Source organism: Platichthys flesus, chromosome 6 (assembly GCF_949316205.1).
Source record: "Platichthys flesus chromosome 6, fPlaFle2.1, whole genome shotgun sequence".
Lineage (NCBI taxonomy): Eukaryota > Metazoa > Chordata > Actinopteri > Pleuronectiformes > Pleuronectidae > Platichthys > Platichthys flesus.
In genome coordinates this window covers 809,594-822,872 of record NC_084950.1, presented here as the reverse complement: position 1 = coordinate 822,872, position 13,279 = coordinate 809,594, and the positions used below count along the sequence as shown (strand labels likewise).

The window sequence follows — 13,279 nt, the reverse complement described above, 5'->3', positions numbered from 1 at the left end:
ATGGAGGAGGAGGACTTTTGGCTTCACTTTTGAGAGTTGTAATGTCGTGCATCTATATTTATAGTGAATGATATCCCCCTGCCCCCAGTCTTTATGCTAAGCTAAGCTAGTTGTTTCACCATGTAACCAGTCTTTATGCTAAGCTAGGCTAACCCCCTGCTGGCTGTAGCTTCGTGCTTTCTGCTCAGATCTGACGCTAGGAGAGAAGTGTCATTAACACACACACACAAACACACAGAAGCAGTCTAATGTCACTCTGCTGGAAATAACAAGAGGAAACTCTGAGTCAAAGAACTCCAGTGAAAGTGAAACAGACAAAATCAACCTTTAAATTAACCTGAGGAAAGACTGGAGGACAGATTGGAGGACAGACTGAAGGAACAAGACACCCTGTTACTGTCCCACATATATGCTGAGGGACAGACAGACTGGAGGACGGACCGGATGACGGACTGGAGGAAGGACTGGAGTATGGACTGGAGGACAGACTGGAGGACAGACTGGAGGACAGACTGAAGGAACAAGACACCCTGTTACTGTCCCACATATATGCTGAGGGACAGACAGACTGGAGGACAGACTGGAGGACAGACTGGAGGACGGACTGGAGGACAGACTGGAGTATGGACTGGAGGACAGACTGGAGGACAGACTGGAGGACGGACTGGAGGTTGGACAGTGTGGACAGTTTCATTTCCTGTTCTACTGGATGATGGAAAATAATTGTGAACACAAATAACTTTCATTTCATTTAAAAAGCTTCAATAAAACTGTGTAGTGTCCAACGCCCTGTCTTCACTTTGCTTCTCATATTAAATGTCGTCTCCTGGTTTTCATCAAACTGTTAAAAAACTCTTCACAAATAGACAATTCTTTAAATTATAAAGACTTAATGCTAGCTTAGCGCACTTAGCTTGAAAGGTAGTAGGGGTCATGGGTCACTATACAAATATAATTTTTGAAATGGTTCTCCACCTCGACAACTCATTCCTTTGTTACCTGCTTTTCCACCTGGACATGTTTTACATATATTAAACATGTAATGTTTAATATATTTGTTGAATATTATACTAAATCTGCAAATCTGCAACAAATCCAGATGTTATCAACCAATCGATCGGAAAATCAACCAACAACTACAGCAGCTTCACAACAAGTAATTATTCTACGTTTAATAATCCACCATGACAATGTGAAAACAGTCCTTTGATCATTTCTGTAAACGTATTAAAACCAAAACTTTATTTTGATAATCAAAGATTCTTTTCTGTTTATATATTTGTAAAAGATTTGAAGACATACATTTTACTGAAAACAAAATGTATGATTTCTCTGATTGCTATTAATTAAAAAAAGAGAATATGAATTAAACAAGAACATAATCATCAGATGAATCGATGCTGCAGCCCCTCAGTGAGACATGTAAGATCATCACTCAACAGAAAGGTCGTGGTGTGAAGCTCTGATATATATTTCAATATATTTAACTTTGTGTTGAATTAAATCAATTTGTGACGTGAATCCAGGAACTTTAAGATCATTGTGAGGGACCCAGCAGGAAGACCAGAGAGCCACAGAGTTTCTTTGAACGAAAAGTGTGTTTTTAATTCAGTTTCCTTTAGAAAAAAGTAAAAAGAAAAATCTCACAACCGGTAAAAGGCAAATTATCCTCAAGCTTGAGGATAATTGACAGCATCGGCACAAAAAAAACAGCCCCCCTCGACTGAGAGATGGGAACATATATGGGGCCTTTCAAGCCACTCAAAACAAAGAGGGGGATACACATAGACATGCTAACGCCACAACATAACATCCCTGTATTAGACCACATCATATTAACTAAGGAAAATGAATCAAATAGAAATAGAAAGCAATAATTAAAGATTTAACAATTACAAATAGAGATAAGGCAACCATGTCCCTCCCCATGATGGCAATAGACATGGTGCAGTCCAATTAGGACTCACAGCCATTTAAGGTGGTTTGCTGAACGGCCAGATGACTCCAGAAACAAGCCCCAGGAACTGGTAACTCAAAGAAAACTTAATTAATTATCACAGAAATAAAATATTTAACAAATAAAAGTATGTTGTATGAAATCAAAATGTGTCAAGTTATTTGTGGGTGCGTGTGCAAAAACAAACAACTAAGCAAATTAGAAATCAAGAAGTTAGCATCATGTTTTGGAATGTCAGTGTGTGGTTGCTGGTGCGGCCATCACAATCATAAACAAACATATACACAGAATGGGGTCCTACACACATGGAGACACACTGAGGGACAAAGGTGGACAATAATAAAGACAAACTTAAACACACTGTATGCGACTCTTTATAGAGGGTTTATATATTCTGCTTCTGTTGTCATTTCAATAAACACATTCTTCATGTGAATAAACACAATCGGGGCAGGAAGGTTGCTGGTTTGAATCCGGTTCAGATGGGGTCTTCCTGTGTGGAGTCTGCATGTTCTCCCCGTGTTTTCTCCAGGTGCTCCGGCTTCATCTCACAAACACATGCAGATTAGGGGTTGTGTAGATTGGAGACTACACACAAGCTGCAGCTGCTTCAGCCTCTGGATCCTCAGGACACCGCTCAGCCTCCGTCCACACACACTGTCCTCTTCACACTGTCCTCTTCACAACCAGTCCAACTCAGATCCATCCCACCTGTTGAGAGAAGAAGACATCAGTGTCACAGAGACTCACTCATCAGCTGTGAGTCAGTGATGCAGCTCATCCAGTAGAAAGAGCAGCAGGGACTTCAGTCCTGTTCAGAGGTGGAGCAGCTTCCTCTCTGCTTCATGTTCACGTGTTGGAATGAACACGCTAAGAGCTCAGTGTGTGTCCTCTGCATGTCAAAGTGCAGAGTGGACACCTGAGAGGTGGATTTACTGCTGTTACAGGTGAAGCCATGTTTCACTGTGTGTTGATGAACATCTGCTTCTGACAAACTGGGACCAGAGGAGACAGATGGACCTCAGCAGAGGTTCTGCTCTGTATAAAGAGCTCCTGGTTACCATGTGATGAGGAGAGGCTTCAGTCCCACTGATCTCAGAGCTGTGACAAAGATCCACCTGATCAGTTCTTCACTGATGAAGTGAGAGGACAAACTGTCTCAGATCAGATGAAGACGACACCGTCTCTGTCCCTCGTGTGAGGCTGTCAGCTGTGGTCCAGCTTGTGTAAGTTACAACGCCCCCTGGTGGCATCTGGTCAAAATATATTACGTGACCACGACATAATAACGTGTGAACGAGATAAATAACTCGAGACCACGAGATCTGAATCTGTTGTTTACTAACAAGACGAGTGGAAGACAAGAAGACACACACAGTCTCACTGACTCTGAGGACACACACTGTCTCACTGTCTCTGAGGACACACACTGTCTCTGAGGACACACACTGTCTCACTGACTCTGAGGACACACACTGTCTCTGAGGACACACACTGTCTCACTGTCTCTGAGGACACACACTGTCTCTGAGGACACACACTGTCTCACTGACTCTGAGGACACACACTGTCTCTGAGGACACACACTGTCTCACTGTCTCTGAGGACACACACTGTCTCTGAGGACACACACTGTCTCACTGACTCTGAGGACAGACACTGTCTCTGAGGACACACACTGTCTCACTCTCTCTGAGGACACACACTGTCTCTGATGACACACACTGTCTCTGAGGACACACACTGTCTCACTCTCTCTGAGGACACACACTGTCTCACTGACTCTGAGGACACACACATGGACCTGTCTCCAGGAAGCTGAGGTCATCTGGTGTTTTGGGGACAGGATGAGTCTGGAGACATTGAGATGTTCTGGGTGAGTTAGAGATCAACTGAACCAACCAGACGTTGATTTAAACTTCTCTTATCCGTCCCTTTAAGGAGAGTGTGCACCACACAACAGTGTAGAGTCACTGTGGTCAGTGGGCGGAGCTTCTATATGGGTTGATCTCCAACTTAACCTGGAGCAGGTTAGCTGTTCATCAGAAGTTACCATGGTGATTGACCTGGTTAAGAAGTGGACGAGCTTCGTAGAACTGAAAAAACTAAACCTGAAGTTAACCTGATAACCACAAATCCTGCTTGGAAGCACAGACCCTGGATCTGTGATCCTGACTGTGTTTAGTAACATACTGATGAAAGCAGCGTGGACTGACTCCAACCATCTACTGACCTCAGAGTCTCCAGTCGACAGGTTGGACTCTGCTGTAGATCAAGCAGCTCCTTCACTTCTGAGTCCTTCAGGTCGTTGTCTCTCAGATCCAGTTCTCTCAGATGAGAGGGGTTTGACCTCAGAGCTGAAGCCAGAGAAGAACAGCTGATCTCTGACAGACTGCAGTGATCCAACCTGGATAAAGAATCAAACTTAACTGTAAATTAAACTGAGTTCATGTGTGAAAATAACAGACACATATTCATGTGAGCACAGACTCATTACATGGAAGATAAATATGAATCAGACATGTTGGACTAAAAACGAGTCCTGATTCAGTTCAAATAGATTATTTGGACCCGGTCTCTGTCCTGCAGATCAGTTTAGGAAATCCAGAACTAAACTCAGTGTTTTAACAAGTAGCTGAATATTTAAAATGTCACAGATTCATTAATGAATGGATTCATGTTATGTATGAAGAGGAATTATGTTAAATTAGAATGAAATTAGATAATTTGTGAATAAATGCTGTTTATAGATATGAGATCTACAAAAGTCAGTCAGTGAACTGACCAGAGAGTCTCCAGTCGACAGGTTGGACTCTGTAGAAAACCACACAGCTCCTTCACTCCTGAGTCCTGCAGGCTGTTGTTGTCACTCAGATCCAGTTCTCTCAGATGAGAGGGGTTTGACCTCAGAGCTGAAGCCAGAGAAGAACAGCTGATCTCTGACAGACTGCAGCCCTCCAACCTGGATAAAGAAATATGAATATTAGAATGTGTCCCCCTGTTGTTGTGGATCATCATCATGTCAACACAGACTCTCAACATGCTGCTGACCTCAGTCCAGTCTGTGACCTGAAGATAAATATCAGATCAGACATGTTGGACCATTGTTTCATTCATCAGCTTCTTCTCTGTGTGTTGGTCACTGAGCAGGTTTGTGTAATTAAACACTGTTTAAAGTAGGGATGGCTCCTGATGTCACTTCCTGTTTGTTTCTATACTTATCAACTGTCCAACGTGTTTCAATAAGAATGTGTCTTATTTTGAAAACCTGAGGATGAAGAGTGCTCGGCCTCAGTCCACATGTTATTTACTGACACTTTCTTAATGATCAGGAGCAGGTGAGTGCAGGTGAATGGAGTTGATGAGGTGGACGTGACTGACAGGCTGGGTGAGTGACAGATGACTGAGGGACAGTGAGCAGAGCAGAACTGAGACAATTTAAATAAATAATGACCCAATAAGAAAGAAAGTCTGAAAAGTGAAGAAGGATTTAAGGACCTCAGAGTCTCCAGTCGACAGTTTGGACTCTCCAGTCCAGAACACAGCAGCTTCACTCCTGAATCCTGCAGCTCGTTAAGACTCAGCTCCAGTTCTCTCAGATGTGAGGGGTCTGACTTCAGAGCTGAGGCCACGACTTCACAGTGAGTCTCTGAGAGTCCACAACGACGGACTCTGAAATTAAAGAAAATATGAAATCTGTGAGAATTAAATCATAAAACACAACATTCATACAAAACGTGATCATGTGACCCTCACCCTGGTAAATCCCCTCTTTGTTAAAAACTCCTCAAGAGAATCCTTTCAGATTTGGTTCAAGCGTTCATTCAGACTAACAGAGGAACTCATTAGATTCAGGTGGTCAGAGGTCAAAGGTCATGGCCTCTTGAACATTATATTTCAAGTCTGTCTTCAGGGGATTTCTTCACATTTGGACTCAAAGAGAAACTGATTAGATTTCAGTGGTCAAAGGTCAAAGGTCACAGTGATCTCATGTTATTGTGAAGTCAACATGTCAGGAACCTGGAGGGACGGACACTGCACTGGTTGGTGGTGGAGGACAAACGCAGAGTGGGAACTCTGGTTTGACCAGAAAGAAGAATAAACTATATTTCCTGCTTCTTCAGTTTCAAGGAACAGTCAGTGATTCAGGAGAATCACTCTGTGCTAGCTGTTTGATCATATATATATAGATAAAGATATTGATATCTATATCTATATCTATATCTATATCTATATCTATATCTATATACACAGTATTTACAAATACCTCCCATTGACCCCACATAGTCGTATGTCTGAACCCTCAAACTCCAGCACAGTGATCACATTGGATTTCACTCTCCACATCTGATCTAGTTGTTCTCATATGCACATGAGAACAATGAGAATGTATATGTAGATATGTAATAAGAATAAGTTTATGACACAAACACACACACACACACACTGAGTGTATTTGAAGAACGACTCATCTCCACTGTTTGAACATGTTATTGATCATGTCTGGACTCACCGAGCCTTCCTGCAGTTCCTCACAGCTGGGATCAGTCTCCATCGACCCTGGTCTGATGTGTTGAACTTCTTCAGGTCCAACTCATCCAGAACCTCCTCTGACATCTGCAGCATGTAGGCCAGAGCTGAGCAGTGGATCTCAGAGAGTTTCTCCTTTGATCTGTTCTCTGACGTCCGGAACTGTTTCATCTGCTGATGAACTGAGTGATAGTTCATCTCAGTCAGACAGTGGAAGATGTTGATGCTTCTGTCAGGAGAAATGTCATCACTCTTCATCTCCTTCAGGTTGTTGATGACTCTCTGGATGATCTCTGGATTGTTCTCTCTCTGACCCAGCAGCCATCCTGAGACTCTCTGGATGATCTTTGGATTGTTCCCTGTCCGACCCAGCAGGCCTCCTAAGACTCTCTGGTTGGACTTCAGACTGAGGCCGTGAAGGAAGCGAACAAACAGGTCCAGATGACCATTTGTACTGGTGAGGGATTTCTCCATGGTTCTCTTCAGGAGGTCATCCAGGGAGAAGGTGTCTGTGTTCCCAATTGTTCCCAAGAAGTTGTTGAGTTCTTCTGTGTTCCTCTTGGTGTAACAGTGGAACATGTAGACTGCAGCCAGAAACTCCTGAACGCTCAGATGAACAAAGCAGTAGACTGATTTCTGGAAGATCTCACACTCTCTTCTGAAGATCTCAGTACAAACTCCTGAGTACACCGAGGCCTCTGTGACATTAAGATCACACTGCTCCAGGTCTTCTTGGTAGAACATGATGTTTCCTTCCTCCAGATGTTTAAGTGCCAGCCTCCCCAGCTTCAGGAGAACGTCCCTGTCAGCCTCCGTCAGCTGCTGTGGAGTCGTCTCATGTCCCTCACCGTACTTGTTGTTCTTCATCTTTGTCTGAACCAGCAGGAAGTGTGAGTACAGGTCAGTCAGGGTCTTGGGCAGCTCTCCTCTCTGGTCTGTGGTCAACATGTGCTCCAGAACTGTAGCACTGATCCAGCAGAAGACTGGGATTTGACACATGATGTGGAGGCTCCTGGACGTCTTGATGTGTGAGATGATTCTGCTGCACAGCTCTTCATCACTGAATCTCCTCCTGAAGTACTCCTCCTTCTGGGCCTCAGTGAAGCCTCGTACTTCTGTGACCCTGTCAACACATGCAGGAGGGATCTGATTGGCCGCCGCAGGTCTGGAGGTTATCCAGACGAGAGCCGAGGGAAGCAGGTTCCCCCGGATGAGGTTTGTCAGCAGCACGTTGACTGATGACCTCTGTGTGACCTCAGACACAAGCTCCCTGTGGTTGAAGTCCAGAGAAGGTCTGCTTTCATCCAGGCCGTCAAAGATGAACAAAGGTTTACAGACAGCGAGCGTCTCTGCAGTGAGCTTCTGTAACGCTGGATGGAAAACATGGAGCAGCGTGAGAAGACTGTGCTGCTGGTCCTTCACCAGGTTCAGCTCCCTGAACGAAAGCACAGCCAGCAGACCCACATCCTGGTTCTCTAAACCCTCTGCCCAGTCCAGAGTGAACTTCAGCACCGAGAAGGTTTTTCCAACGCCAGCGACGCCGTTGGTCAGGACGACTCTGATGCTGCTCTGCTGGTCAGTGGAGGCTTTAAAGATGTCCTGGACCTTGATGGGAGTGTCCTGGAGGATCTTCAGCTTGGAAGCCGTCTCAAGCTGCCTCACCTCATGTTGAGTATTAACCTCTTCACTCTGTCCCTCTGTGATGTAGAGCTCAGTGTAGATCCTGTTGAGGAGGGTTCTACTTCCTGTTTCATCAGTTCCTTCAGTCACATGTTCACATCTCCTCCTCACACTGAGCTTATGTTCATCTGAAACCTCCTGCAGACCACGATCTGCTGAAAGACAAGAAACAATGTCAGAGACAGAGAATCTGAGAATCTGCTGATTGTTTTCATCAGATCCAGAAAAACTACAGAAAATAAAAGCTTTTTAACTTTGTGCTTTTCTAACGATGTTAAATGTTGATGCTGTATGAAGGAACAAAATAAAACCACATGTGCTGTTGTCAGAAGTGAAGACATCAGCAGACACATGTACAGTGCCTCTCTGACCGGCTGTCTGACCTCCAGCTCCTGGTCTGGATCTTTGTCCACACTGGGGACAGGAGGAGTCTCCTGAAGAGCCAGACTGGTCCCAGTATGAGGTGATGCACTGTCTGCAGAACCAGTGTCCACAGCTGGTGGAGACTGGATCCTTCAGGACCTCCTGACACGAAGCACAGCAGGACGACTGCTCCTCCTCAGAAACATGACTCCTCTTCCTCTCCCTGTGAAGACATGTCCTGATAACTCACATGTCACAGTCACAGGTTGTCATCACTTCTGTCAAGGAGGTTTTGTTTTCACCCAGTATGTTTGTGTGTTGGTTGGTTCGTTAGTGGGATTATAAAAAACAACAGATTACCAGTAAACCTGGTGGAAGGTTGTGGTCTGTGAACCAGATCGGGGGGGGGGGGGGGGTCCTCTTTCACAGACATGTTCAGAGGACTGATGTTTACCAGTGTGTGGAATTTGGTGCAGATCCAAATCCAAATGAGTCTCTAGTGGATTTCTAAGTGGTTTCATAAGGAGCGTGTTGGTTCTTGGTGGAGGTCTGAGCTCTTTGAGTGATTCTGAGAGATTAGTCACCAACTTCAATGAAGCTGTGTCCTAATGCAGGGGCCACACTAGAGGAAACTAGATCCTCTTCAGAGCAGGTCCCAGTAGAAACAGTCTCTTACTCTGTGTGTGAGGGTCCAGGTTCATTACTGAAGACTAGAGGATGATTCATGGACCGGTCACTCTTCAGAGAGAGACAGCTGGACCCTGGAGACTCTGCTCTCAGTCTGTGGTCCTGACCTCTGCAAACACAAACATGTTTTTATTCAGAACTCATCATTCACTGGTTCATTCTGTGAGGATTCAGTTTGGAGCTTCACATGTTTGTAGCAGGTCTCTTACTCTGTGTGTGAGGGTCCAGGTTCTTTACTGAAGAATAGAGGAGGAGGTCTCATGGACCAGTCACTCTTCAGAGACAGACAGGTGGACCCTGGAGACTCTGCTCTCAGTCTGTGGTCCTGACCTCTGCAAACACAAACATGTTTTTATTCAGAACACATCATTCACTGGTTCATTCTCTGAGGATTCAGTTTGGAGCTTCACATGTTTGTAGCAGGTCTCTTACTTTGTGGGTGAGGGTCCAACTTGCTCTGAAGTGTCCTCGTCCATGTTGCACCGGCTGCGGCTCAGTTGTGGTTCAGGCCACGCTGCTCTTCTAGATATTCAAGGTCTGGTCTATTTCCTCTGGTTCTGCGCTCAGTTTACAGCAGAACACAGTGAAATGATCTTTCACCAGTTTCAATGTTTATCTGTTGAAAACGTCACAAACACAAATATTTGCAACACTTCCTGTAGCCGACCCATTTCAAAATAAAAGCACTCCAACGTTTCTGTCGACTGAGTCAATTTATTATTTTTAAATGTTTTATTGTGAAATAGATGCAGAGCTTAATAGTTTGAAGTACTGGTATTTATTTGAGTACACAGGAGTACTTATATACAAGGAAATACAGTGATCACATCAGAAACCTCAGGAAGGACAAGAGTCTCTCTCTCTCTCTCTCTTGAGCATTTCCTGATCTACACTGAGACAACTCAACTACATTAAAGTTAATTAATACAAGCTTGTAAAAGTTCATGTGTCCTTAAACCCCCGGCCACTAAGAGAAGGAAACTCAACATCTAGAATCATGTTCACGTCATAAAGGCTGGATTTGAATCACAGAACTTTATAGACAGTAACACTGAGAGCACATCAGTCACAGCTTGAAGCAGCACTCTGTGTCTCCACTCAGTTCTATGGCTTTGTGCCCAAATGAAGGTCAAACACAAGCAACAACTTTATATTCACTTCAAAACTCACACAAAACCATCATGAGTATAAGTGTGTGTGTGTGTGTGTACCTGGTTCTGCAGGTCGATGTTCCTCACTCCTCAGCCAGTGAGTCCAGATCTTTACTGGGATCCACAGTGAAAACTCTGGACTGGTTGGTGACCACTGCTGTAACGTGTGATTGTGAAAACACGTTGTGTCATTAAACACTTGATGAACAGATGAAGATAAAAGTGAAACTGTGAGTTAACTCTGTTAATTAGTCCTTTGAAGGCTCTTTGATCCAGACCTGCTGTTCACATCTGTCTCTGGGATCCGATCACATGACGTCTGTCACCAGGTGTGAACTGACAGACTTAGAGTCATGTGATGAGCAGACGGATGTTAACAGCAGGTGTGAGAGTGAGACAGTGAAACTTTCAGAAAGTTGTGTTCACACTCACCTGCTCACTTTCCTTCCTTCTGTTCGTCCAGGTGAAAATGGAGTCTGACCGCTCCCTGTTCTCAGGCTCCTTTTCCCTGTGGAACCAGTTCACTCTTGAAACCAGCCAGTTCAAAGTCCAGTTCATACCCGTGAAGAACTGGTTCAAAGTTCATGTTTTATTGAGATGTTATGATGTAGATAACAAACTTAGGATCATGTATTTAGTTAATAATGGACGGTGTGGGATCATGAATCCAGATCTTCACTTTCACACTGAGTCCTGACTGGGAGCGTCTACTGGGACTGAGCCGTACAATGTGCCTTCATCATGATGTTTAAATGAGCCTCAGAAACTCTGGAGTCAAACACGTCTTCATCATGTGAACACGATGAAGACGTGTTTCCTTGAGATCGGTCTGATCCGTCATGTCACGTCATGTCACATTCATACAGTCCAGTCACAGGGTTGGTTTATAGATCTAGAGAAATACAGCTGCATTGTGATGCATCATTTGAACGTTGTGTATTTCAAAAACTTGACCAAAGCCTTGATCATCTTTTCATTGGACTAATCTGACCTGTAAGTTGTCATTTAGTGTTTTATTCACATACAGTATAAAACAAGTTGATCTCAAAACTTATTGGAGAATCATGACGTTGAAAAAAAATGTTTTTATTTGCTTCAAAGAAAAACACACGTTTGTTTAAGTAGAAACAAAAAATACTAAACTTGCACACATGAAGGAAGAAAACCATAGAAAATAGAGTTCTTTAATATACATCGTCGTGAATAATAATTATTAGTTACATGGCAGAACTGATAAGATGCACAAACCAGGTATTTTCAATCAAGGTCCATTTCATGTGTGTGTCTCCACTCAGGACTTTAATCCACCCACTGATAGATAGATTACTTTATTCATCCCCGAATGGAAATTAAGTCGTCCTAGCAGCCGGTACATTTGAATACAATAAAATACAATACAATAGAATAAAAAAAAAAAAAAATACATATATATATATATACATACATTGAAAATATACCTCTCCTGGAACCGTCACCTTATCGTGGTGGAGAGGTTTGCGTGTCCCTGTGAACCTGAGGGCTGTGTTGTCTGGAGCCTTGTGCTCCTGGTAGGGTCTCTCATGGCAGAGTGGTCTCAGGTGAGGGGCCAGACTAAGAATGGTTCAAAAAACCTCAATGAATAACGGAAGGAGAGGAGATGTGACCCGGCCCGGAGGAAGCCCGGGGCCCCCGTCTCGAGCTAGGCCCAGACGGAGGGCTCGATGGCGAGCGCCTGGTGGCCGGGTTTGCCACGGATCCCAGTCGGGCATAGCCCGAACAAACTACGTGGCACCCCCCCTCTCTTCATCCGATGGGCCCACCACCTGTGGGAAGACCCGTTGGGGTCGGGTGCGCAGCCACATGGGTGGCAGCGAAGGTCAGGGGTCTCGACGGACCACGTCCCCAGAACCAGAAGCTGGCTCTGGGGACGTGGAACGTCACCTCGCTGTGGGGAAAGGAACCGGAGCTTGTGAGGGAGGTGGAGCGCTATCAGTTAGATCTGGTGGGGCTTACCTCCACGCACAGTCTCAGCTCTGGTACCGTACTCCTGGATAAGGGTTGGACTCTATTCTTCTCCGGAGTTGCCGAGGGCGTGAGGCGCCGGGCGGGTGTGGGGATACTCATAAATCCCCGGCTGAGCGCCGCGGTGTTGGAGTTTACCCCGGTAGACGAGAGGGTCGCCTCCCTGCGCCTAAGGGTTGTAGGGGGGAAAACTCTGACTGTTGTTTGTGCGTATGCACCAAACAGCAGCTCAGAGTACTCGGCCTTCTTGGAGACCCTGAATGGAGTCCTGTATGGGGCTCCAGTAGGGGACTCCGTAGTTCTGCTGGGTGACTTCAACACCCACGTGGGCAACGATGGAGACACCTGGAGAGGCGTGTTGGGGAGGAACGGTCTCCCTGATCTGAACCCGAGCGGTCGTTTGTTATTGGACTTCTGTGCTAGTCATGGATTATCCATAACAAACACCATGTTCGAACATAAGGGTGCTCATAAGTGTACCTGGTACCAGAGTACCCTAGGCCGAAGATCAATGATCGATTTTGTGATTGTGTCATCTGATCTGAGGTCGCATGTTTTGGACACTCGGGTAAAGAGAGGGGCGGAACTGTCAACCGACCACCATCTGGTTGTGAGTTGGATCAGGGAATGGGGGAAATTTCCGGATAGACCTGGTAAGCCCAAACGAGTAGTGTGGGTGAACTGGGAACGTCTGGAGGAGGCCCCCGTTCTAGGTATCTTCAACTCACACCTCTGGCGGAGTTTTTCTGGCATTCCTGTGGAGGTTGGGGGCATTGAGCCAGAGTGGGCGGTGTTCAAAGCCTCCATTGCTGAAGCTGCGGTGGCTAGCTGTGGCCTCAGGGTCTTAGGCTCCTCAAGGGGCGGTAACCCTCAGACACCATGGTGGACACCGGTGGTCAGGGAAGCCGTC

The 13,279-nt window shown here is 45.2% G+C and overlaps 1 protein-coding gene across 1 annotated transcript; it reads right to left on the bottom strand.

The window, feature by feature from the left end:
- Positions 1 to 1,384: 1,384 nt before the first annotated feature.
- Positions 1,385 to 10,743, bottom strand: LOC133954652 (NLR family CARD domain-containing protein 3-like). The gene is made up of 10 exons (XM_062389078.1): positions 10,429 to 10,743; positions 9,650 to 9,833; positions 9,427 to 9,549; positions 9,207 to 9,326; positions 8,551 to 8,753; positions 6,471 to 8,322; positions 5,456 to 5,629; positions 4,743 to 4,919; positions 4,191 to 4,364; positions 1,385 to 2,668 (listed from the first exon to the last, which is right to left on the bottom strand). The coding sequence occupies exons 2-10, from the start codon at positions 9,691 to 9,693 to the stop codon at positions 2,638 to 2,640; spliced, it is 2,898 nt and encodes a 965-aa protein (XP_062245062.1). The 5' UTR covers positions 9,694 to 9,833; positions 10,429 to 10,743; the 3' UTR covers positions 1,385 to 2,637.
- Between the last annotated feature and the right edge of the window lie 2,536 nt (positions 10,744 to 13,279).